Genomic DNA, 25,925 nt, shown 5'->3' with positions numbered 1-25,925 from the left:
TAATTCAGTACCTACTGGGGGGTGACGACGAGCATATAACCCTTTCAGTTGCACAGTTTCTAAACTTTAGTAACTTGAACCGAGCCAAGCTATTGGTCCCAAGTAATCTTTGAGTAGATTGCATCCTGGCAATGCCTGACATTGGCTGTTTTCTGTTTTTTTTTAAATAATATATGCACATATATATAATGTTATGTTTGTATGTATTTGTGTGTACATTTATGTGTGCCTATATATATGTATATTTGCATATATATCTGTGTATTGCTTAGGTCTCTATTCTCGGTATGGTATCTGTTCAGAGACCTTATTTTCCAAATACTTATGCCAAATAAAGGTTGAACATAAAAAAAAAAACAACTAGAGGGGTTGTTACTCAAACCACCTAAAACCTGCTTTTCTCTTGTGATTGCCTGCCCTCCACTTGCTATTGTGACTCTCCATGCCTTTAATTAAATTTCTATGGGTGCCCAACCCTCTGAAGATGCATGCTGGTGTTCAAAGGCAGGAACAACCAAAACACAAACCCGGCTCAGCAGTAAAACTAACAGAACAAATAACTGCTTACTAGAGTCATGGTGGAGGTTATGCATTCCCTCATCTTAATGAGAGATGGCAATTTGCTGCTGCAGTCCAGCTCTTTCTCTTCCCTCTCCCCACCTTCAAGTTAAGCTGTCTTCACCCAAATGTCCTCGCTAACCTGGCTATTGATAGGTCTTCCTAGGGTGGGACTTCACCTGTTTGCTGCTGCTGTGTCCCCCTGCTTCACATGTTCCTCAAAACAATGACATTGAAATGCTGCAAGCCTATAATGATACTTTCAAATCCAGTCTTGGATGATAGGATGTTTAAAATACCATGAACATGGAGATGATGATTTTTTTCTAATTAGCATCTAGGTAAGCAAACTAAACAGAGCAAAGTGGTGATCTGCACTGAAATCAGAACAGTAAGCAGTGGTGCCTCCCAAAATAGTGGAAAAAATATTACTCATTAACAGAATATTGTCCTGTTAAATTATTGAAGCATTTGCGTCAAAAAGTCCCTTGTGGAGGGAGGGGTCTACTTCCCATTTTACCCAGTGAGTAGACTTTCCCTCTGCTTTGAGCTCTGGCAACAAAAATCAAGGACAAACTTGCCTTGCATGTGCAGGAAAGAATTCTAGGAATTTGGTGCAAATTTTGGTTTTTTTCTCCTGATAGGATAGAGGTCCAGAAACTCTCCCTTTCTTGTGGGAGTTAAAGCTTCTGTGGGCTTTAGGGGAAGACCTCTTCAGGGCCCTTTGAGGACAGAGTGCTGCTTGAGAAGACGGGCTGTTCCTTTGTGTGAGATGTATTGCCTGATGAATAGCACCTCTCCATGTTTTCCAAGCATGCGCATGACACCACTCTTCTACCGAGAATAGTTTATGTGCTGTGTTTCTACAAATTACTGTGCATACGGGTCCCAAAGAATAGCAGAAGATTAAAAAAAACAAAAAACACCTCATGGGGAAAGGTGGAAAAACAGGTTATATTTAAGAGTTGCTCATAGTTTGCCACTCAAGCTTAATGTGCTAAACCTCATTATGTGATGTTGGAACTTCTGAAACATTTTCATAGTTGACTTTAATGCTTTGTTGACACTGTATAATGTGTATTGTATTTTACCATGTCTTTCTTTTCTTATGCTTTTAGGCATTTCGGGTGATTTTTTTGTGTGAACTTGGAATGACTTTTGAACAAGTTAAATTTTTCCCATTGAAATTAATGTAATAAGTGTATTTGGTATCCAGATGCTCACTATAAGGGCTGTTTTCAGGAATGGTTTATGTACATACAGAGAGGAAAAGATGTATTTCTTTCTACTGTTATTTTTTTTTATTGCTGTTTCTCAGGATCGTAACAACGCCAGGCAAATTCATGAAGTGGCAAGCCTGCCTTTCTTTGAAGTATTTGTGGATGCACCATTGTATGTTTGTGAGCAGAGAGACGTGAAAGGCCTCTACAAAAAGGCTCGTGCTGGAGAAATTAAAGGTAAGCTTCGATGCTGTTGCATTTCTCTTGTATTAATGACTTGGGGCCCAGTCCTGGTCTGCGGTGTGTTCCACAGTTGCAAACGTGCCATAAGGCACTTTTGCGGGGCTTACCGCTGGGCTCCTGCCGGAGGTGGCTCAGCTCCGGGCTGCGCTGAGCCAACACCCGGCCAGTGCCCGTGTTCCGAAGGGGAGGCATTCCGGGGAGGGGAAAGGCGTTGTTGGGGGGTGTTCCAGGGGACGGGGGGAGGCGGATCTGCGGAGCTGAGCTCCTCAGGATCCTAGGTGCTCGTGGAGGGCTGTGCACCCTATACAAGTGCCTTCACTTTAGCGGTGACCAAACAGTCGCCACTAAATCGAGTAGCCCTATTGCGGGGCTGCTTCCTTTACCTGGGGGAAGGGGACGAACGTCCGGCGGGAGCCCACCAGGGAGCCGCCGGGTCCTGCAGCTCCGAGCGGCTCAGGATTGGGCTGTTGGTTAACATGACCTACATCATGAAAATGAAATTTAGTTACAAATTACCAATTTAGTAAGAGCACTTATTCCATTTGCTAGAATAGTGAAAAACTGTCTAAGCAGTATCTCTCCTTGTATGGCTGCTGTTTCATACCAGCATTCTAGGATGCAGACTTTTTGATACTATATGCTGTCATTGACACATAGACTTCTTGCATTGATGTAGCCTGGCCATTCTCAGTCTTTTTTTGGCCACAGCCCCTTAGGAACTCTTCTTGGGTTCTGTTTCCCCCATCAAACAACACAAACAGATAAAGATAAAATCTCTTATTATTGAATACGAGTCTGTGGCCCCCTTCAAATGTGTCAGGGTTCCACAGGGAGTCATTTGGCTCCCATTAAGAATGGTTGAATTATAGTCTGACTGAAGTATCTCAGTACCCCTCCCCCACTATGCCAATAATAATCATAAAGAAATAATATGCAGTACAAATGCCATCTGTAAAGATAAGATACAAAAGACTTCGTTTAAAAATAAGGAACAGTTTCTATTCTGGGGGCTATGTTGATTATCTGAGCACATGCCAAATCACAAAGAGCAGCATGACAAATTAGCTGGTAGAATGAATTGAGTGGTGGGTTTGGCTTCCCATCCTACTCATTCATTGCAATGTTGGATAGCTTGCAAGACAAAAGCCCCTTCTCTTGATGGGGAAACATAATATATACATAAAAACATAATGCAGTCTAAGACTGTAAAACAGTTTCCTGGATGTGTAATTTTATAAGTCTCTGATGCTCCTGAAATAGCTTGTGGCAATACTGTTGATGAAGTGTGTCCAGGTAATGAGATTTGCTTCACTTTTAATTCTGTGCCTTTTTCTCTTATTGGCATAAAATAGAGCCAGATGTTACTTCAAAGCAGATCTTAGGAATTTAGTTGGAGACCATCAGGAAACTGAATCTTGTTTATAGTTGATGCTGAACGTCATTGAGCATTCTTGTTATGTTTTGAATGCTTTGATCTATATTCCACCCCACAATTGAGTTGGGGAGGTGCATTCCTTCAACAATGGTGGGTAAAAACATTCTACCCTCACAGGATTTCAGCCGGCACAGTTAATTTCTACCATGTCATGATGGAGAATAATTTTCTGTCTTTTCCAGCTAGTGTATAGGAGGTGGCTAGTCTTACTCATTTCTGTGCTTGAGAGTGGAGGCTTAAGCTTGTACCAGCATAGCTGTTTCTGACTTGGAAGTATCATGTCTTGTTGAAGATTTGCCTTCAAATCTTCTTACTGGTTTTAAGAGAGTTGAAGCATGTCTATTCCTTGAGTTTAGTTCCCATCTGGAACTAAATGAGACATCACTCATTTTGCAAACTAGAAGAATATTCTAGTTAGACAGCTTAGTATATTCCCTCTCTGGTCCATAACAGGATTATAGAGTTGTCTTCTAGATTTTCCTAAAGTGTATGTGATGAACTTTCTACAAGAAGATCAGAAATGCTTAAGAAGATTTCACTCATGAAGACACTTGCACTAAAATATAAATGATTAATAATATCCGATCACTTAAATATTTTGCTCTTTCATCTCAAAACTTTTAGTGCAAGTGAATAGTCAAATAATTTTTACCCTGTTCAGAGTTTTGAATATTGAAGCAAAACTTCCATTTAAATCAGGGCTTTTCAAACTGGGGCTTCGTGACGCCCCAGCCTGAGGGTCCTGGCCTCTGCCCTGTTAAGGGGCAAGGGCAGGGAGGAGGCAGCTATGCAATCTCCAGGATTGTGTTGCTCAGGGGGCTGGCAGGGGCTTGGCTGGACTTACCAGAGCCTCCTGCAGCCTCCCCGGGGGTGTGGGGAGCCCTGCCCGAGTGTCTGCAGGGCTCCCCGAAGCTTCAAAAGTGCAAGTGGGGCGATTGCACTCCATTTCTGGTTTTTCGGAGGTGAGGTGCGATCACTCTGGTTTCACTTTTGAAGCTTCGGGGAGCCCTGCAGACACTCGGGCAGGGCTCCCCGCACCCCCAGGAGGCTATGGTAAGTACAGCCGAGCCCCTGCAGCCCCCTGAGTGATGCGATCCTGGGGATCGCGTTGCTGCCTTCCCCCTGCAAAGACTTAGAGCGACTCAAACTCTCCCAGAGAGTTTGAAAACCGCTGGTTTAAATATTTTTAAGGAAAGTATGTACTATTTCGTTTCACATGGAGGCAGAAGAGATTGGAGGAGGTGAATTGGTTGTTTTAATAGTGTACTTGGAACTAGCAAAAGGTTTGGCACCAGCCTTGCACAGAATTTCAAAACTTAGACTAACAACGTATTTAGATTAGAATGCACGTGTAACTTTTATAGCTTTATTTATAATTCTGCAAATTTGCTGTCCAAAATGTGTGTGTAACTGCATTGGAACCTGGGGACATAAGTGTGTGGTGAGATACGGAGATACCTTTGGTTACTGTTTTTTAATGATAGTGAATATTGTAGTAATGTGTAATGTCCAAAGCAATTATTTTAACTTGGTTCTAATGCTAATAGGAGAATGGAAGACCAGTCTGATATTAAGTTGTGTCTCAAGTTATGTGTCTCTTGTAGGTTTTACTGGCATTGATTCAGAATATGAAAAGCCTGAAGCCCCTGAGCTGGTACTGAAGACAGATTCCTGTGATGTCAATGACTGCGTTCAACAAGTTGTGGAACTTCTGCAAGAGAGGGTATGAACGTAGTGATGGTTACTTCTGACCAACCTCCAGAATTGTTCATTTACGCTGTGAAGTACATGCCTCATTTAAATGCACATTTTGTCAATTTAATTGGTTAGATTGAAAAGGTTACCCTGTGATTAATTGGGCAGTGGATTCATTTTGAGAAACCAAGGCTGACAAACCAAGATCCGAAACTATATTTTGAAGCTGGTTTGTAAACCACAGTTTGTACTAAATATGATTTGCTACTCTTTATCAGATTCACAGATTACTAACAACATCCAGATAGGGGTTGTGATGAATACTGTGTTTTCTGTCTATTTTTCTCTCTATTTTTGATCATTTCTCATCCCCTCAGAATCTTCTGTGCAGGTTTGGCAACCTAAAAGCTGCTGGGACCTACTCTTGTAGCAGTGTTTGTCCTTTGTTTGAAACTACATTGCCAGGCAGCCATGTTCTGATGTGGGTTTGAGTCCTTTTTCATGTCTGGAGTAGTGAAGCCTGCTGCTGAGATTGGTATATACAATACCAATTACTTGGCAGTACTTATTAGTTGGCAGCCAGACCTGTCTAGGTGCAGGGTTAGAAAGGAGTATCACATGGATCCCACTCCTGCAATGAGGTAGCTCTATGATGTAATTAAACCCAGGTGACTCAATTTCAAACACAGGTGTGCTTGCGTGCATTTCTGTCAGATCTGCTGTGAGATCTAGTATTGGTTTGCAGAAGGTGCACCCACTTACTCTCCAGTAAGTGCAGGGACTCGCATTCCTTGGACAAAATAAGTAACTTATCTAAGGGAACTGTATTTTTAGCTAGAAGGAATTCAAGGAATTGTTTGTTCTTTTCACTCCAAGCTATTCTGCAGACTTCACTGGTATTGGGAGTTTTGTGTGCTTTGCTTTCTGGGTTTTGTGTGCTTCTCCATCTGCTGGACATTACTTGTATCTGGTTTGGGCAGGCTTTTTTGTGGCCATCTAGCTGAGTTCAGGCATTTTCCATCAGCCTGCTTGTACTTTTCCCTGCCCCTCTTTTTTCTCATTTTGTTTAATTCCTCTTCTTTTTGATTTTTAATAAATGAGTTACATTTTGTCTACTCAGTTGCCTAGTCCATGTTAACGGGGTAGTCATTTCTGATCACTTGTGGGAGCTACTGTGATTTTGATTTTGAATAAGAATTCTCTGTGGCTTTGGTGCTCTCAGGAGGATTTTTTTTCCTCTTTCTGTTCTGAGTTTCTGTAGCTTGGGGTGGTGGAAGTGGGTAGAACAACCAGTTTATTCCCCATTTAGCTGCTGACGTAGTAGAATGGGAATGCAGAGCAGTGGTATAGCTAATGATCGTGTAGCCTGGTGCCAAGTTCAAAATGTTGCCCCGGAAATGATGTCACAACCAGAAATGACATCAAGCCTGGGCTTTTTAAAAAGTGAAAATTGGGAGGAACACACCGCTTCTTTCCAGCAGCTCACCACACACTTGCTCCACTGCCTCCCCCCAGTCAGTGGCATAGCTAAGGCATATATCTGCTGCCTGGGGTCAAAGAAGATTTTGTAGCCCCCCCCCCCGCATGACAAAATCAAATTGCATTAAGTAAATAAATAAAAAGTTATTGGTTCAATGCTGTACCATAACAACATCTCATTGGCACTCAGAACAATCAGTCTCATAGGACAATTTGTAGTTAAGCAAATCCACTTTTTGTTCCACAAGGCAGTTGTGTTTTCATTTTCTGGTTAATTGGTCATAGCTTTTGATAGAATACGGATATTCCAGTGCAGTTTGTTGCATTGCATTCTGCATTAAATTACCTTTCTAATGATATATAACATGATGGTATTGTTCATACATACCAAGATTTTCACAATTTTGGTCACTAATGTCAAGTTCAGCTTGTTGTCCCCCTAAAGCTTGATGCCCAGTGCAACTTCTACCCCCTTCACCCCCTTAGCTACGCCACCAATGCAGAGAACAGAAAGGGGCAGTGTAAGCCACTAGGTACTGCTTCCCTCCATCAACCTGCCTTCTCTGCCAGGGCAGTTGCTCTGCGTGAAGATGGCTGTTGCCCCATTGAGGCACTTCTGAAACTGATTTCTGAGCAAGCGGAAATTAAATCCAACAAGTAGTTCAAGACAAAACTGTGGTGCTGCTTTTCCATCTGTAGGTACTTGGCCACAATATCAGCCTGAGAAATAATGAACTGGTTCTTAGTAAAATAAGGAGTTTATTTTGTTTGCAGTTTAAACAGGTTATAGCTATCATTCCTGTTCCACTGTACTGGTTCAGCCTACAGGCTTGGCCACGTTTCATCTGTTGCCTCATTTTAATGAGAAAGGGGATGGGATCTTTTTAGAGGTACAAAGCAAATATTGTAGGCTTAACAGGGAGAAGATGATGAATCCTGAACACATCCTGGAGCAAATGTCAGCTGAGTTATTAGGCGTGCTTTTCCTTTATTTCATTGCACATAAGAAATGGTTAGGTGAAGTTTCTCATCACATTCCTTCCTGAGTCATGCATGCTCTTAGTCTTGGGGTGAAATATTGTTTCAGTGTAATTGATACACCTTCCAGGATCTAGCATCCAGGAACTGGCCGTTTTTCAAGCATTGTTCACCTGGCTCCATCAATTGTTGACCCCTAGAATATTCTTCACATAGCTGGCCCAAAAACATTTGTTCATGTATAAAAGTGCTTTTGCTTCATGTGCTATTTTCCCTACACAGGTTAATAGGCAGTTAGCGTACCTTCTTGAAAAGTGAGCTGGTTCACTTTTGGTTAGGTGAAGTTTCTCATCACATTCCTTCCTGAGTCATGCATGCTCTTAGTCTTGGGGTGAAATATTGTTTCAGTGTAATTGATACACTGGTTCAATTGATCTCTTCTAAGATCTTAATCAGAAAAGTCCAATCCAAATTATCAAATACTTTATCAAAATCTGTATATTATGCATTCACAAGGTATATTTGGCACACAGTGGATATGTTTTGCATAAATGTTTAAAATGTTTCTGATGACTGGAAATTACAGTGAAGGTGGCCAATAGAAATGTTCTGCTCATTGTGCCTGTTTGCTTCCATTGCCTCTAATAATTCCCAAAATATGTTTCCTTGAACAACTGTAAGGCTTCAAACTTTTAGTTGAGTGTTCTGCAGAACTTCTCACTCTTCTTCAGTAAACTCTGACTTCACCATGCTTCCTTCTTGTGAACATGCAGTGGCATTCCCAAGAGTGGCACATCTTGAATTGGACCCAGGGCCCAATCCTATCCAACTTTCCAGCACTGCTGCAGCTGCAATGCAGTCCTGAGGAAAGGGAACAAGCATTTCTTTACATTGAGGCCTTTGTGATTTTTCCCCCACCACAGGATGCGGTACATGCCCCATTGGCACAGCTGCATCGGCACTGGAAAACTGGATAGGATTGGACTACCAGTCAGCTATTAAAGTATGCTTGCAGTTATCACATAAATCAGCGGTTCTCAAATTTTTAGCACTGGGGCCCACTTTTTAGAATGAGAATTTGTCAAGACCCACCAGAAGTGATGTCATGACTGGAAGTGACGTCATCAAGCAGGAAAATTTTTAGCCATCCTAGGCTGTAGTCCTACCAATGAGTAAGTCCCATTTACTATCATTGTTAAAAGCATATACATAGTAGCCTGTTAAAAGGACAGATATGTAGCATTTCTCCAAATGCAGTCACATACCATGGGAGCAACAAGTTGAATATATTAAAAATACTGAAATGAATGGGGACCCACCTAGTGAGTCCCAACCCACAGCTTGAGAAACATTGACATAAACCATGTGTACCCAAAAAGATTTCACAAGCAACTGTAAATATATCATTTAAAACAGTCTGAATAAAAACAGGAACAGGAATAAAAAGCATCTGCAAAATTTATGAATTGGTAGACTAAAACATTGGCAGACCGAGGTCGGGGCAGTGGGGGCAAAAGCCCCAAGCTCTGCACCCACTGCTGCCACCTCTGCCCACTGCGTTGTTCTGTCTGCTCATCGGAGTCGTTCCGCCAGCAGGCAAAGCCCTGCATGGCACTTGGCAGGGCGCGAAAAGCCTTCTGAGGCTTCTCGTGTGGTCTGAAGCAGTACTTACAGTTTCATCAGGAAACTGGAAGTATAATTTAGAATTTCTTGAGAAACCTACGAAGGCCTTTAGAATTATGCTGGGTCTTGTGAGACTCCATGAGTCTTGGTAAGGGGGGGCAGCGTGATGGGGGGGCATGTTGCAGATCTGCCCTGGGGCGCAATGGAGGCAAGTCTATTACTGACCTAAAATTCATTGAAATGGAAAGGGTGTTAACCTGCTTGCAGCACACCAGAAAAAGCAAAAAGTTGAGATACCGTAAAAAGCATAAACCTTGAGTGGGCATTTTAAAGTTCTAGAGCAGTGATGGTGAACCTATAACACACATGTCAAAGGTGATACACCATGACGTTTTGTTTGACATGCCAGCATTCACCAACAACTGTTTGTTTTACCGTATTTCACTTTTTGTATTTGACATTCTTTATATAATAAGCACCACAAATGTATAAACACACTGTATATTTTTAAGTAAATGATTCTGTAAAAAATTTTCTCTTTTATTTGAGGGTGGAGTAGGGGTGACACACCAGCAGAGTCAAGGTAGGCATTTTCCAAATTTTTAACACACCAAGCCCAAATGGTTCAACATCACTGTTTGAGTGACCTCTGAGAAGACCCACCTTGTCAGTGAAGCCAGTCTGGCCTCTAAATGGCCTCTTCAACTCATCTTAAGTTACAAAGAGGTTCATATAACCCCTGCTAATTGGGTAAGAGCCACTATTTCAAGTGGGTGCTCCTTTTTTTTTTTAGCAGGGGGAGAGTAACTGGCCCACCTCACCCCAGCACTGTCTGTTCTAGTGGCTGTCTGCTGGTATTCATTTGTATCTTTTTAGATTGTGAGCCCTTTTGGGACAGGGAGCCATTTAGTTATTTGATTTTTCTCTGTAAACCGCTTTGTGAACTTTTAGTTGAAAAGCGGTATATAAATACTGTTAATAATATAGATGTAAGTGCTACGTGAGATATTTTCAGTGCTGTTCCCTATTCTAGTACATGTAGTAGACCTTACAACTGAGCTGTTTTTAGTTAGTAACTTTGAATACTAAATCAATTAATACTCACAGGTCAAATAATGACACTATACAAGGCATCACAGCTGTGTGAATTAATAGAATATTTCATGTTTATGATGTGTGGTTTCAGTCATATATTTTAAAGGCAGACACATTTGCATGTTGGACAAGCATGCTACAGTGGAGAAGGTCAGAAGTGTTAAGACTTTCTTGTTCCTTTTCAAGTTACTTTACTGATCATCAAGTGAAAGCACAACCTTCCAGTGATCACTAGATGGCCTTCTAACATAGCTTTTTTAACTAAGCTGCCTATGTCTTGGGGACCCAAGACACTTCTTGTATCTGTTTTTAATCTAAAGCGATGTTTTAAAAGCTGTATTTATATGCACCAGGAACAGTTGATTTACTAATGCTATAAATTATTTAAATGTTTATCCTTTTCATGAAATCTCAGTTTAATGTTCTGAAATAAATCTTGTGCTGTGTACGAGCTGGGCTTCGCAGCCCAATTTTAAGTCCTGTTGTGATTTTGCTGGTATTTGCATTTTGGAGTAATGACTAAATGCTAGTATGTGTGTGAATGTTGTGATGGAGATAGGTGGCTATGTTGTCATAGAATATGATTGATTGAAGCAAATTTGTCTGGATACGAAGCAGGATTGAAAAAAGAGAAAAATACTTCATAGTTAGTAAAGCCAGACCATTCTAATAACTTGCCTAAAATGCTCCTTTCATGCCTTAAAACAACTTGTTCTTCTACCCTTTCTTGTACTTTTGGGGCAGGCAGAGAAGTTGTTCTCAGTATCTCTTAAATAAAAAGACATTTATTTCTAACAACTCAGTAACAGAGATCCTTGACCTGAAACTATTTTCTTCTTTTTGAATGTAGAATAGCAACTGTTAACGTGCTGTGCCTGTATCAATCTTGCCCATACATAATCATTTGATCATATGAAACAGCCTTGTCATTCATCTTTCCACCCAAAAAAATGCTTTGCTATTTTCTGGGTTCTGTGTGTCCTATTGATCTTACTGTGGGAGTAGTGGAGCTTCTTAATTTTTTTTGCTACACCTCTGTGGGCCTTGGCAATTTTATCAGTGCTTGAAACTATGATAGTGTTGGGGCTTGTGGCTTTTGTTAAAAGCAAACATTTCTGCCACACCTCTGTGGGTGACTTTGGTAGCACTTGAAGCATTGATGACCCTCTTGGCGGTCTCTTTTGCTTAACCTTCATGTCAGTGGCTCCTGATGGATGCAGTTTTTTCCCTTTTAGAATGAGCCGGAAAATGACCCTCCAGTGCAATATAGAATCTTTGGTGCTTTCTAAAGGAAAATAAATGGTGAATGACAGGAATTTGCTGTGAAGAATGCTGTTGGTGCTTTAGGCACTGCTGAAGCTGCCACTGTCCATGGAGATGGCACAGGGGGGAAAGAAGGGGCAGGTTTCCCACTGCAATTGCTTGCTTCCCCATAAGTTTAAGCTTGTCAGTGTTGACCAGGTGAGCAGCTAAAACAGTGCGTTACACTCTTCTTTTGGTGGCAGAACCCCTGTAATATAGTGCATCATTGGGAGAAGCTCCTATATTGTCAAATTCAAGCTCTCGCATAGCCACACCTTTGTAGTCAAGTCACTCCCCATAATCACGTCAAGGAGAATTTCAGAATACAAGATTTAACCAAAATCCCTGATTAGGGGGAAATTGAACTTCTTGAAAGTTAAATCCCTTCTTTATCCTCTGCTTGACAGAGCTTATCCTGTACTAAATTGCTTGAATTTGAATTGTTCGTAGCTGATGTGTAATTTAAAGTGCTATGATGTGCACAGGGCATATTATTTCAAAAGGATTCAGCTTTTCCATTGCTGCTTTTCTTTTTGGTTTGTGTCTTATGCAGTGCCCTCTTCCCATTGTAGTGAAAGTGCTTTTCCATAGAGAAGCACCCTGCCACCTACCCCCAAAACTGGATTAGAAATGTCTGCATCTGTTTACAGCCCTTGAAACTGCTGCCAGCCCATGTAGGGAATACAGAGCTAGTTGGACCAATGGCTTGATTCAATAGAAAATGACTTCATATGCTCATTAGAATTTAGGTGTTTGTAAGGTATTCTGTATGTTGTTTTCTCTCTTCCCCCCCCCCCCCGTCATTCTGCTTGTTTTCCTTTCTCCTGTCTTGCTCCAGCAGCCCACCAATTGTACCCCTCTCCCTATTTCTTTCCTGGGTTCAGCTCTCTGATTCAAAAAGTATGGAGGCAGAACAGAGCCAGCAAGCCCCATTCTTCAGGGAATCCCAAGGACTTCCTGCAGAGCCTTGAGGTTTCTTGGAACTCCAATTGAAAAATACTGGACTGAAAGCAAGACTGTTTCAAAACTTAAACTGATAGCAGCAGAATTTTAAATAAGTTGCTTACACATGATTTAGAATTTTTACCTGGATTCTTCCCCTTTCCACACTTAAAATTGACTTTATTAAAATAAAACCTTTTAAATATACAACATAATTAAAATGTTTCATTCTGCCTACTTGTTGCCCTCCAGTGGTCCCAGGAATCTGAGTGCTCTCTGATCTGCCCGCTAGGAGTCAGGTTCCTTTAGGTGCTTGGCTGGGGATTAGGAGGCACCTCCCACTTCCTCTCTGAAGCCAGTCCTCCTCCCCTTGCAGTGAATGGATGGCAGTTTTAGGTTCAGACAGTGAAACCAGTTACAATTGGTTTTGGACAGTTGGCTGGACAAGAAGAAAAGAGCTGCTGGAGGCAGCCTGCGTTGCCTGCTCGCCTGGGGAAATTGGGCCAGCTGAAAGTCACTACCCTTGACCCATGGCATTGGGACATTCTGTGAGGTGAGAGTGCCTTGAGGAAGCTTAGCTATAGGTTTTTCTCAGAAGCTGAGGAGTAAAGTAAGTAGTATTAACTGATGAACAGAATTTGTAGTAAAACAGTTGCACTTGCCATTAATGGACATGTACCTTGCCAGTAAAATATAAATATTGAACAAGATGAACATTTATTTTCCTAGAGTGATTCACACTTCTTTTGTGGTTGAAATCAGATTCACTAGCATCTCCCCTTACACACACAAGAGCATAATTGCTACTACATGAATCTAGAGTTCCAGAGCAGTTACTCCAGAGTGCATTTCATGACCCAGTTCTGGGTGTGGCTGGAACTCTTGTGTGTTAGTGGCTGTTCCTCTTGAAGATATGAAGAGGTAAGAATTGCAACTTTTGTCCCAAGTTGGCCTCAAGACCATAATAAAACTTTGTGCAGAAACTGATGCTAATTTGTACCTAGCACTTATCAGGTTAGCCTAATTTTGCAACTGTTCATCTCCAGTATCTTGCATAGCATAATGCTGTGGTGTTGCAAACCCTTAGGGTGCAGTCTGACCTTAATTCTTACATACATTTCTGGGAGTAAGTTCCATTGAACATAATGGGGTTTACTTCTGAGTAGAATTGCCTAGGCTTGCACTGTAAAACTCCTTGAAAATGGGGGCTTTCTTCCAAGTAAGCACATGTTGGATCACTCTGCAACTGTCTTTGCCCAGATAAAATGTGCTGTTTTGAGTATTGTAATACACTGAAACGTGCCTTGGCTGCTACTGCCTTGTTCCCAAAGTACCTCCAACCAGGGATGCTCCTTATGCTTAACAATGCTTTATAACCAGAATGAAGGGACTTGCCATCACTTAAGTCAGCAAAGCTTTCTGCTTTCTAGAACACTTTTTGTGTGTTTTCAAGTTTAAAAGGCCCAGAAGTAGAAGTAAGGGTGTCTGCTCAATGGCTGTGCGTTTTGAGTTTTCAGAGTCTTGGTGGATGCTCTCCAAGTAGGTTTAGTCAGTCACTAGTTATCACCTAGCAGTTGCTGTTTCCTCTTTGTTCATTCCTGTGCTTACGTCTGTCTGATACCATTGTATCCCATTAAGCTGTTTACTCAAACTATGCTCATCTCTTGATCTCAGAGCAGCTAGTGTCTGTGCCTCTTGACACATTTCCAATGTATTGCAGAAGATGTTCCAGCTTACATTTTGCTTGTAAGGAATGGAAGAACTTAGGAACAAACTTAGGGTTTTGTTATGGTCTGAGCATGGTTGGCTTATTTTCAGAATGTCTGCAGCATATTTTTCCAACTTCAAAATCAAAGCCTGATTGATTTTTTCCCCTACGGAAGAGCTCCATGTCCTTTAAAAAAGAGAGAGAGAATGTGAGAAAAAGTCTGCTAAGGCACCAAAGTTCTAAATTGTTTTTAGTTACTAAAAATCTGTGGACACGTCATTGGCGAGAAATTAACTTGGTGGTGACTCTGTCATGTTCTCTTCCCATTTGAATGTTGTTCTGGTTGTCTATGAACTTCTCTGTACTATTTGGAAAATCCTGTTAGACTTTCTTTAACCAAAATGGGTTTTCCCTAAAATGAGCGGTCAAAATATACTCCCTTATGACATGCTGTTGAGTCTTGCCTATTATGAACTTAGAGCCCAAACCTGTAATGCAAATTGCTAGTGATAGTAAGGTTTAGAACAGGGGTGCCCAAACCCTGGCCCTGCGTCCACATGCAGCCCTCGAGGCCTCTTAGTGTGGCCCTCAGGGAGACCCCAGTCTCCAATGAGCCTCTGGCCCTCGGGAGATTTGTTGGAGCCCGTACTGGCCTGATGCAACTGCTGTCAGCATGAGGGTGACTGTTTGACCTCTCGCGTGAGCTGTGGGATGAGGGCTTCCTCCACTGCTTGCTGATTCACATCTGTGATGCAGTAGCGGCAGCAAAGGAAAGGCCAGCCTTGCTTTGTGCAAGGCCTTTTATAGGCCTTGAGCTATTGCAAGACCTTCATTCATTCATATAAGTTCATCTTTAATATATTCATTTATGTATACTGATGTAAACGTATTCAAATTTGAAATGTAAATTAATTCTTTTTTTCCCTGGCCCCCGACACAGTGTCAGAGAGATGATGTGGCCCTCCTGCCAAAAACTTTGGACACCCCTGGTTTAGAAGAAGAGACCAAGGAGAGCTGGAGGATGCATGAATGACTTGCATTTCCTCTGTTGTGGCTTCTGGGGTAGTGGTGGAGGTGTGCATATTCCCACTGCTATGATGCATATGCTTTACGTGTATTGGAAGAACATACATTTCACTGTGGGAAAGGCACATACAGTAAGTTTTCAGTTTTCTGCACTGTTGCAACAGAACGCAGCAGAACAAGCGTGAGTTGCTCATTTTAATGCTGGCACTTTTCTAGAATGTTCAAAGCCACTCTAAGATGAAGTGTTATCGGAACTTTGAGCAGGTCAGTCGAACTCACAGTCACTGGATTCTGCATGATGCTAGCCAGGCATTATTGGTTGCCAAGTGCTCCATAAATTGCCTGTAATTTGGGCACTTTTGTTTTTCTAAATTTCTGTTAGCCTCTCTGTGTGAATATAACCAAATATAAATATAAATGTTCAAAGTGGAGGCAGCTTGACCTCGGGGTAGGAGCCAACTTTCTAACATGTTCTCCCTCTCATGCTCTTGCTTGAAACTTGCTGGTTGCACTAGAATACTGTAGTGCTGAAGAAAGTGCTGTGGTGAACAGCCCTGAATTCTTGCTAATTCTTGCTCATTTGTGGGCAAGTGCAGAAGGTTTCACTATTCTTGTATGTGTCGGATCCATCCATGTTCTCATATAACACTGGTACTCATTTAGATGCTTGCTTAAGATTTTTTTCTGTGCTTGTGACAATAAAAAAAATCTATCAATATATAAACTTAAAATTGGATGTTCCTGTTTTAGATAAGGGGCCAGTATTATGAAGTACTGGGTCTATTACTCTAAGTGCAATGGTTCCCAAACTTGGTGTTCATAGAAGTTCCTGTGTAGAACCACCCCCCCCCCCCCACTGGAATGGTACCTGTTATGTAAGCCTCAGGAGGTTATAAACTTGAGATGTGTCCCAAGTCAGATAATGCTTCTGGACCAGGGCTTTCTTCTGTTGGCAAGCCCCTTAGTTGTGAATTCTGGTTTATGGTTTTCTTCTTTGCCGAGAACTGTATAGGGTCCATCTGTTTTGTCTGAGCTGCTACCATAAATTGATAGTGCTGAGTAGGATGTGACTAGGCAACCTTCCAGGGCAGTGGTTTTCAAACTTTTAGCACCGGGACCCACTTTTTAGAATGAGAATCTGTCAGGACCCACTGGAAATGATGTCATGACTGGAAGTGGCATCAAGCAGGAAATTTTTTAACAAGCCTAGGCTGCAATCTTACCCAGTAAGTCCAATTTATTATCATTATTAAAAACATATGCATAGTAGCCTGTAAAAAGTACAGATGTGTAACATTTCCCCAAATACAGTCACATACCATGGCAGCAGCAAGTCTAATATGTTAAAAATAGAATACTGAATAGAATGAATGGAGACCCACCTGAAATAGGCTCGCAGCCCACCTATGGGTCCTGACCCACAGTTTGAGAAACACTGTTCCAGAGATATAGGGCATTAATAACTCTGTTTTTAACCCCTCCAGTTTCTTCAGATCTACTCCTAGATTCTCTAGTGCAGCACTTCTCAAACTTTGAAGGAGCTTTACTCCCTCAGTAAGTTCTTGCGGGGAGGGGCTACAAAATGGAAGTGCTTTGTGCCCACTTTTAGTGAATGTTCCAAGCCTTGGAGAGCTCTGTGGAGGGCTGTGCAGGGCTCCCCACACCTCCTGCAGCCTGCTGCAGCCCTGCATCATTCAAAGTAAGTGTAAAGCTCCCTTGCTCCCCTTATCGATGTGATCCTGGGGATCGCATTGCTGTCTCCGTCCCCCTCCCCTTAAAGGGATGGGGACAGCATTACACGTACTAGTGGGTCGCGACCCACCAATTTGAGAACCACTACTCTAGTATCAACCCTCAGCTGAAAAGTGTTTCTATTAATAACTCAAATGGCAAAGTATGAACACAGCTACAACTTAAATCTTGCTTTAATTGGGGAGAAACACCCATTTTGAAAAGTAGCATTTAATCCAAATGCAGCATAGCCGCTTCAAAATGTGAAAGTAATTGTTCTAACCCTTGCAACTTTTCCTTTTCTGTAGGACATTGTACCAGTGGATGCCTGTTATGAGGTTAAAGAGCTGTATGTGCCTGAAAACAAGCTTAAATTGGCCAAGACCGATGCAGAAACTTTACCAGCATTGGAAATAAATAAGGTAATAACAAGTGCACAAAAGTCGCTAATCTGTCAGCCCTGTTAATTTGTGGCACATTATTAGTGCATCAGAGACCCAAAAGTATCAGCTATCTTTACTCATCTGAGGTGATTGGGTGACCAGGCTTGAATCTAAAGTGTGTTCTGGGTGTGTGTGAGCTTGGCCATGCTGAGCAGAATCCTTGACTTCTTTCCTTGCATCATTGGCAGGCAGTGCCTCAGTGTTGCCTTGATTTTTGAAGAGCAATGTGTGATACAGTATGAAGATCAACCGCTCAGAGAAAAGAAGTCAGATATTCTACCGGGCTTACCTGTGCAGCTCTTTGAATCCAAGCCTCGGTTTCTGAGGATAAATAACAATTCTCAGATTAATTTAGTTTTTGTTTCTGCAGCGTTACAGACTTTTACATTTGGTGTTCGTGAGCCTCCATTTCACTTAGTTGAGTTATCTTTTCTATGGCCCTAAATTTGACCATAGTGGCCTCTGTTACTCTTGCATGCCTCTTTCCTTATGCCCTTCTCTTAGTAGTTGGGCCAAGATCCTGTAAGCATTTGATGAATGTAGGCCGCCTTAAGAAAACAAACACATACAGGTTGAGCCTCATTTTTCTCGTGGGTTCCGTTCCAAGCACTCAGGTGGATGGCAAAAAACCTACTATAGCAAATCAATTTAAAAAAAACAAAGTTGCTTTGCTCCAGTGACCTAAAAACAGCCTTGCTGACCTTTGTGGTGTAAGATAAGAGTCATTAAGAAGACAATCCATCAATCAGTCTCACCTTTCTTTCCAGTGCTCAGGGGGAAGGGAGGGGTCTGCTGGGGAGAGAAGGATTGATGGATTGTCAGCCAGCTGCCCTCTCTCTCTCTCTCTCTCTCTCATTAAGGAGGCTATTGTTAAAGGACTGCTCACTTTTTAAAACTGATTTTAAAGGGGTGCATTTTTCCCCTTCTCCAGGGATCAGCACATTCCTTCTCATTTGCAGTGACCATTCATGTTGAGTCAAATCCATTCATAAAAAAATCAGTGTATAAATAGGCTGGACCTGTATGTGGATTTGAAATTAGATGACTAATTTCAAATATGCCTTAACTGTCCCATATTTTAATGCTTTCCAGTCTTAGTTTTTTTTCCTAGTAATGGCAGCCTTTTAAAGGGGTATGGCAGTAGGAGAACTTGGTGGTTGCCTTTGATAGCAAATTATGACCCATGGCTTAATTTGTTGTTTCTCTTGTGTCCCTTTCTAAATCACTTCATAAGTTAAAGATCCCAGAAGACTCATATGTAGACTGTTAAATGTCAAACTAAAGAACGACATAAGCATAGGAGAAAAAACTAATAGTCTTTGTTTGAACTAAATATGAGCTTGATCATATTCTGGAAAAGGAACTGCAGGTGTTCTGTGGTGATTTGTTCTTGTGGCAACTTTTAGTTTATTCACAAAATTGGTAGTAAGGTCTGCACATTAATTACATTGTGTTTAACAGTCATAGCTGTTGGTCAACAGTCTGAGGCTAACACATTAATTACATTGTGTTACATTGTGTTACATTGTGTTACATTAATTACAAGGTCTGCACATTAATTACATTGTGTTTAACAGTCATAGCTGTTGGTCAACAGTCTGAGGCTAAGAGGCAAAGAAGGAAGGCCCATAGCCAGGGAGACAGACCAGGGACAGACTGCACTTGCTCCCGGTGTGGAAGGGATTGTCACTCCCGGATTGGCCTTTTCAGCCACACTAGACGCTGTGCCAGAACCACCTTTCAGAGCGCGATACCATAGTCTTTCGAGACTGAAGGTTGCCAATAACAGTCATAGCATGGCAAGTGTGGGACTGAATGAAAAAAAGTGCTAGGCTGGTATTGGAAACATGCCATTCCACATTTTTTCACCTCCTTTTACCCAGGAGCCTTTTATATAGGAATACTGACAAGATGGAATGGTCACCTAGGGTCCTTGGGGGACTTGATAGATGCATTCTCTGCAGATTTCCAGCTGGGGAAGGAGAGCTTTCTGCTGCTTTTACCAGCACTCAAATCTAAAGATTGAGATTGAGCTCCTTGCAGACTTTGTAGACCTGACCCTCTTCTCTCTGTCTAAGGGAGCGCAACTCTACATGTGTTATGAACTGATAGCACCAGTTGATAATGATAAGATTCCCCCATTTTGTCATTTATACTTCATGCTCAGAAGCTGCCAGAAGTTCTAACTAGTTCAGTGTTGTGCAAAAGCTGCACCCAAGAACATAGTTCATAAGCCTTGTCTTAGGCAGTGTAAGAACTTCAATCTTTGATGCTGATCTACTTTTACATACATTTCTGTTTTCAGGTTGATATGCAGTGGGTGCAAGTTCTGGCAGAGGGCTGGGCAACACCACTCAGTGGCTTTATGAGAGAGAGAGAATACCTGCAATGCCTTCATTTTGACTGTTTACTGGATGGTAAGACAATGTAGAAACAGTGGAGCCAATTGTACTGGCAGGGCCTCTGAAAGGAATTTTATCGGGGTACAAAGTTTTTTTGGGACCCCTTTGCAAAGAGGGAGGGGTGAAACAGTGGGGGAGGGTGGTGGCAAGCAGAATGGGGGCAGGGAGGGGCAAAACAGGGTGGGGGGAAGATGGAGGCAGCTGGAAAAGTCTTTGGAGCCTGGGTCTACCCACCCATGTGGCCTAGGCAGCTAGATACAGTAATGCGAAAAAGCAAAAACACTCCTGAGTCTCTCCAAAATTTTTTAAATATAGAAAATCATGCAGAAAATTAGCATCATCATATTTAGGCTCACACTAGGATGGAAAGTGTCCTGTGTGTACCGTAACTTGCTTCTGCAGCAGCTGTAGTCCTGCAGCTGTGTCCCTGACTCCTTCATGCTTAACGGATCCACAAGCCAAATAGTTATTATAGCAAGCCAGGTTCCTCCCAGATTTGACACTGTATTAAGGAGTGTCATGCGTGCATTCCTTAGCCCAGCATATATTGCTTGCCAATAGCTGTTCGTTCATGTTAGTCTCCCCTGCATCCCGTGCGGGCAACAAGTCTGAGTAGACAGAAAAATGTAAGATCCCAGGAAATTTCTGGACCCCCTCCTTTGGCTCCTGGGCCCCCCTTTTGATCCTGGGCCCAGGTAGAACTTAGCCCGCTCTCCTAGGCCCTGTGTACTGGCCATGTAGAGAGGCTGAAGTTGATTATTCCCTTAGAATTAAAAAAAACAACACTCACCTAGTTTGATTTCACACAGCAAAACATCTAGGGTCAAATTTGGCACTGTGCTTTTTCTGCTTTTTTCCTTTGCCACTTACCGGAGAGCAGCAATTGTCCTGCCAAAGAGCACATAGCAACTATCAGCATTTCTGCCAGAACCACAGCACTAGGCTACAGTTGCCCTTTTCTGATCCTTAAGACAAGAAGTCAGAAGAGTCACGAGAGTGGCTGCTTCTACTCAAAGGGCTTCATTGTGTGCGTCAGTTGTTCTACAGCAGTTTGTGTCTCATAACTACCGATATTGTGTATTATTAGGGGGAGGTGGGTATGAAACATTATTATTAATTACAGTTATTCACTTGAACTACGCTTTTTCCAAGGCAATATCAGCCAGTATCAATGGGCACAGTATTGCCTCCCTCCAGTTACAGAAGTGCTGGAACTTTGATTGCTTGCACAGTCTGGGCTTTTCTGTGAAGACACTTTTCTTTCTGGGTGCAACTATAAATTGATGAAGCTCCAGAGAACTAGAAGGCATTGCAATGGCAGCCTAGTGCTGCCCTGGTTTGTATTGTGCACCTGCCGTTTTGCTATGGAGATAAAATAAAAATGGGCACAAGACATTCTTACGCAATTATTAGTATCTATTAATATCTCTATTCTGCTTTTCATTTCATAAAATGCCCAATTTGACTAACATATAAACACAATTTTTAAAAAATCAAATATTAGGAGATAAAATGCCATCAGAAAAACACAAGTAAAAATATGTCCGTTGCTATTTAGTAAGAGAAGAGAGTCTCTCCAGCAGATTTCAATATTCAGACAGAGTAAATAGGTTCAGAACCAGCATCTTGAAGCTGATCTTGGAAGTGGACCAAAAGTCAGTGAAGTTATTGAAATAAGGGAGTTCCATACTCCTGGTGACTGGTTGCAGTTAATACTCTGGGCACAGCAAGCGTACTGGACCAGCTGCATTTTGAAACACTTGTCAGTGGGTGCCACATGCAGAATGTGCTGCAGCAATTCAACAACTCAGATGAGTTAACATGGATAGATATGACCAGGTCTCCCAGCGCAAGGCAAGAAATCTCCTACTTCTTGCTACAAAGTGTTGGGGGTGTTAGGCTTGTCCTCTGCATCTTTATTTAGAAAGTGTGAGAAGCAGCAACCTAAAAGTGCTGCAAAACCTCAGAACTGTGTTGCAAGAAAATTAAAGATTTCTCTACAGAGTACCTGGAAGGCTTGAGAGAAGAAGCTGTAGCAGTTGTCACAGGATATTTTTCCTTTTTGTCCTACAGGGGGAGTGATTAACCTCTCAGTGCCTATAGTGTTGACAGCTACAGAGGAAGACAAGGAGAGACTAGATGGGAGCACAGCTTTTGCTCTTTTGTACGAAGGTCGGCGCGTGGCTATTCTCCGCAATCCAGAGTTTTATGAGCACCGGAAAGAAGAGCGTTGTGCCAGACAGTGGGGCACAACATGCAAGGAACACCCCTACATAAAGGTAGCATATTGCAAGCTGACTTGAGCTGTTACTAATCTGAAGTCCTTTTATAGCATATAATAAGGTTCTGTGTCAAAGTTCAGGATGTGGACTCACCTCTCTGCATTACAATCTCTGCGCATGAACTGGAGGTTGTCCATGACTTTGTGTACCTTGGCTCAACGATCTCCGACACTCTTTCTCTCGATACCGAGCTAAACAAACACATTGGTAAAGCAGCTACCATGTTTTCCAAACTCACAAAGAGAGTGTGGTCCAACAAAAAGCTGACAGAACATACCAAGATCCAGGTCTACAGAGCTTGCGTCCTTTGTACACTTCTGTACTGCAGCGAGCCATGGACTCTTCGCTCACAACAGGAGAGGAAACTGAACGCTTTCCACATGCACTGCCTCTGACACATCCTTGATATCACCTGGCAGGACAAAGTTCCAAACAACACAGTCCTGGAACGAGCTGGAATCCCTAGCATGTATGCACTGCTGAAACAGACGCCTGTGCTGGCTTGGTCATGTCGTGAGAATGGGCGATGGCTGGATCCCAAAGGATCTCCTCTATGGAGAACTTGTACAAGGAAAGCGTCCTACAGGTAGACCACAGCTGTGATACAAGGACATCTGCAAGAGGGATCTGAAGGCCTTAGGAATGGGCCTTAACAGATGGGAAACCTTGGCCTCTGAGCGTCCCGCTTGGAGGCAGGCTGTGCAGCATGGCCTCTCCCAGTTTGAAGAGGCACTTGCCCAACAGACTGAAGCAAAGAGGCAAAGAAGGAAGGCCCATAGCCAGGGAGACAGACCAGGGACAGACTGCACTTGCTCCCAGTATGGAAGGGATTGTCACTTCCGAATCGGCCTTTTCAGCCACACTAGACGCTGTTCCAGAACCACTTTTCAGAGCACGATACCATAGTCTCCCAAGACTGAAGGATGCCAATGATGTGTCAAAATATGAAGAATTCATATAAACCTTTTCATTGTGCATTTTTGGTTCTGATTCATACTTCCGATCTCTTGTGCATTCATTCTGTGGTGGTTCAGTGTGTGGAAAGCTGACTCCCCTGATAGTGTATGCATATGTATGTGAGAGACAGATTGAGGATGAGCCTTGAAGACTGCCAGTGAAGATCAGAGAGAAGTATGTCCTCTTCTGTGGTTTATAAATGTAGCCTTGTGTGCAAGAGACATAGGGGAAGCACACTAAAATGAATTACTCAGCAGTGATGACAGGAAAACAGCTGGCTTTTCTTCCTTAGGGCTCACTGCAGCCAGATCAGAGTGTTGGGGCCCCAGTCTCATTCTCCTTTTTTTCTGACAAACAGTTTTAATGCTACGTTGATGTGATCTCTCAATTTCAATGTTAAACCTAATTATTAGAATTCTGCTTCTAAAAAATGTGGCAGAACTATGACTTTTCTTCCTAACACAGTCTATGTACTTAGCTGCCAATTGTCAGACAGAAAGGGTTTTCATTCTGGCTGGGTCAGAAGAGAGAGAACTTGGGAGTAATGTCATTAGGTAATTTTGGCAGCCAGATTATGAAGTGAATCTAGGAGTATAGAATATACCCCACTAGTCTTAAAATGACTGTAGTGGGTCTTGGTTCATTTCTGAGCCAAACTGAAAGTGTTGTGTTAGACTTTAAAGTCCGAAAGGGCTTGCGACCAGGACGCTTCAAAGACCTCCCCACGCCTGTGAAATGTGGTGGTGTTCAGCCTGGGACTGAAGTGCAGGGAAGAGGGGTGTGTGTGTGTCTTTGCTTGGGACTGGGGTGAGGGCGGTTAACAGTTTTTCCTACTGTTTTTCCTGCCAGAATTTGCTCCTCTGAGATGATTATAACAATAAGAACTGAGATTGGTAAACTCAGTCAGGAAGGCTTCTTGCATCTGCCACAAACTCACTAAGTACTTAATCCTATACACTTTCCAATGCTGATGCAGCTACGACAACAGGGTGTGTGCTGCATCCTGCAGTGGGGGGGGGGGATCATGAAGGCCTCCTCAAGGTAAGAGAACATTTGTTCCCTTACCTCAGGGCAGCATTGGTGCTGGAAAGTTGTAAAGGACTGGGCCCTAAGTGACCTTAGGCAAGTCACTCCCTCTGTGGCTTGGTCCTTCCATCTGCAATATGGAGATAATAATATGCAGGTACAGCCTATTTATCCGCGTTAGTTCAGTTCCTTGACTCGGCGTGATTAACAAAAAAGTGTTGTGCTAAGTCCCATAGAGTTAGGCAAATACAGCGTGCAGCCTCTTTTGGATGGAAGGAAACTAAGGCAGCTGTTATCAATCCCCTCCCCTTTCACAGGTGGGATCCTGAACTTGCTTGGGAGTCTTCTGTGTCCCAGGCAGTCTCCCGACAGCACTGCAGGTTCTCATCCCCCTCTTTGCTGCTGCTGCTCCTGCAACCCTCGTTGGCTGCAGCCATCATGGAAACTCCTCTGCCCCAGAGCATTCTGGGACTTGTAGTCTGGCTCTCTGCTCACTCTCACCTTTCCAAGGCTCAGCAAACACTCCCGGTTTTTTTAAAGCAATCCCCTCTGTTGCTACTGCGCCTGCCTGTGTGTGTGTGTGAGAGAGAGAGAGCTCCACCTTGCTGTATGTGTTCTGGCTACAGAGGTTTTTGGTCCCCCTTCCCCTCTTCAGCTTCGGTTGGCTTAGGGGCTCTAGGAATTCTACTGTTCCTTTGCAAGGGGAACCTCTTCCAGGGCTATTTCCCTGCCTGGGTGAGGTGAAGCCTTTTTGCAGTGTTTTGGGCTGCCTGGAAAGGGATCGAGATGCCAGCTCAGGGCAAAGGAGGCAAAGGTGTGTGTGACTTTTGGTACCCCCACCCCATTCGTGTTGAGACAAATCCGCAGATAAAAATCCGTGGATAAATAGGCTGCACCTGTAATTTGTAATGAGATACTTTTCTCTTGACATTGCAAGATTACACTGCCTTGAGTAGCTATTTTCAGTTTATATGCAGCAGTACTTTTGTGTATTATTATAAGTATTTATACCAACCCAAGATAAAACCTTGCTCATCTATTTGGCACTGAGTCGTCAGTGATTTGGTCCCCATATCAGTGTTTTGAGAAATTACCCCTTTAGGTTCTAGTGTGCATATGTATGCCTGGCAGATTTAATTCACTGTAGCCTCTGGCAGGCCAGGTTCTTAAATGTAGTCCTTTTATAGTGTTCAGAACAATTGACCATCTTTGTCTACCACTGTATAGTATTTCTTCATTTATATGCTAATTAAAAAAATTGCTTCCTTTCAATTTCTAGATGGTCATGGAGCAAGGGGATTGGCTTGTAGGTGGAGATCTGCAAGTCCTTGATCGTATTTACTGGAATGATGGTCTTGATCAGTACCGTCTCACACCTGCTGAGCTAAAGCAGAAGTTCAAAGACATGAATGCTGGTGAGTTCGTGCAGAGGAGATGTCTTAATATACCCTGTCCCTTGTCACTGCCCAGAACCTCATCACAATTGCCTCTTTCATTGAAGAGCAGCACACTAACAGTGGAATTATGTTTTGTTGGAAAACAATATACAGTAATTACTGTGGTTGTGGTCTGAAAAAATGGTGCACTCCCAGCTAGAGGAGTTTAGAAAATGTTGTATGGTTAGAGAGTTGGACTATTCAGTGGCATAGCTAAGGGGGTGCAGGGGGTAGCCGTTGCACTGGGCACCAAGCTTAAGGGGGGCAACAAGCTGAGCTTGACACTAGTGACCAAAATTGTGAAAATCTTATATATCATTGGAAAGGTAATGCAATGCAGAATG

At 42.6% G+C, this 25,925-nt stretch overlaps 1 protein-coding gene across 1 annotated transcript in view; it reads left to right on the top strand.

Annotated features, from left to right (window-relative positions):
* Positions 1-25,925, top strand: part of PAPSS1 (3'-phosphoadenosine 5'-phosphosulfate synthase 1) — a 55,824-nt gene that overhangs the window by 13,182 nt on the left and 16,717 nt on the right. Inside the window, exons 4-9 of the mRNA XM_066631855.1 lie at positions 1,877-2,015; positions 5,061-5,179; positions 17,344-17,457; positions 19,784-19,895; positions 21,954-22,159; positions 25,425-25,560. Coding sequence (XP_066487952.1) covers positions 1,877-2,015; positions 5,061-5,179; positions 17,344-17,457; positions 19,784-19,895; positions 21,954-22,159; positions 25,425-25,560 — 826 coding nt within the window. The remainder of the gene's footprint in view (positions 1-1,876; positions 2,016-5,060; positions 5,180-17,343; positions 17,458-19,783; positions 19,896-21,953; positions 22,160-25,424; positions 25,561-25,925) is intronic.

This window comes from Tiliqua scincoides, chromosome 6 (assembly GCF_035046505.1).
Source record: "Tiliqua scincoides isolate rTilSci1 chromosome 6, rTilSci1.hap2, whole genome shotgun sequence".
In the NCBI taxonomy this organism is placed as follows: domain Eukaryota; kingdom Metazoa; phylum Chordata; class Lepidosauria; order Squamata; family Scincidae; genus Tiliqua; species Tiliqua scincoides.
The sequence above is the reverse complement of the archived record's forward strand: the minus strand, read 5'-3'. Positions and strand labels throughout refer to the sequence as shown.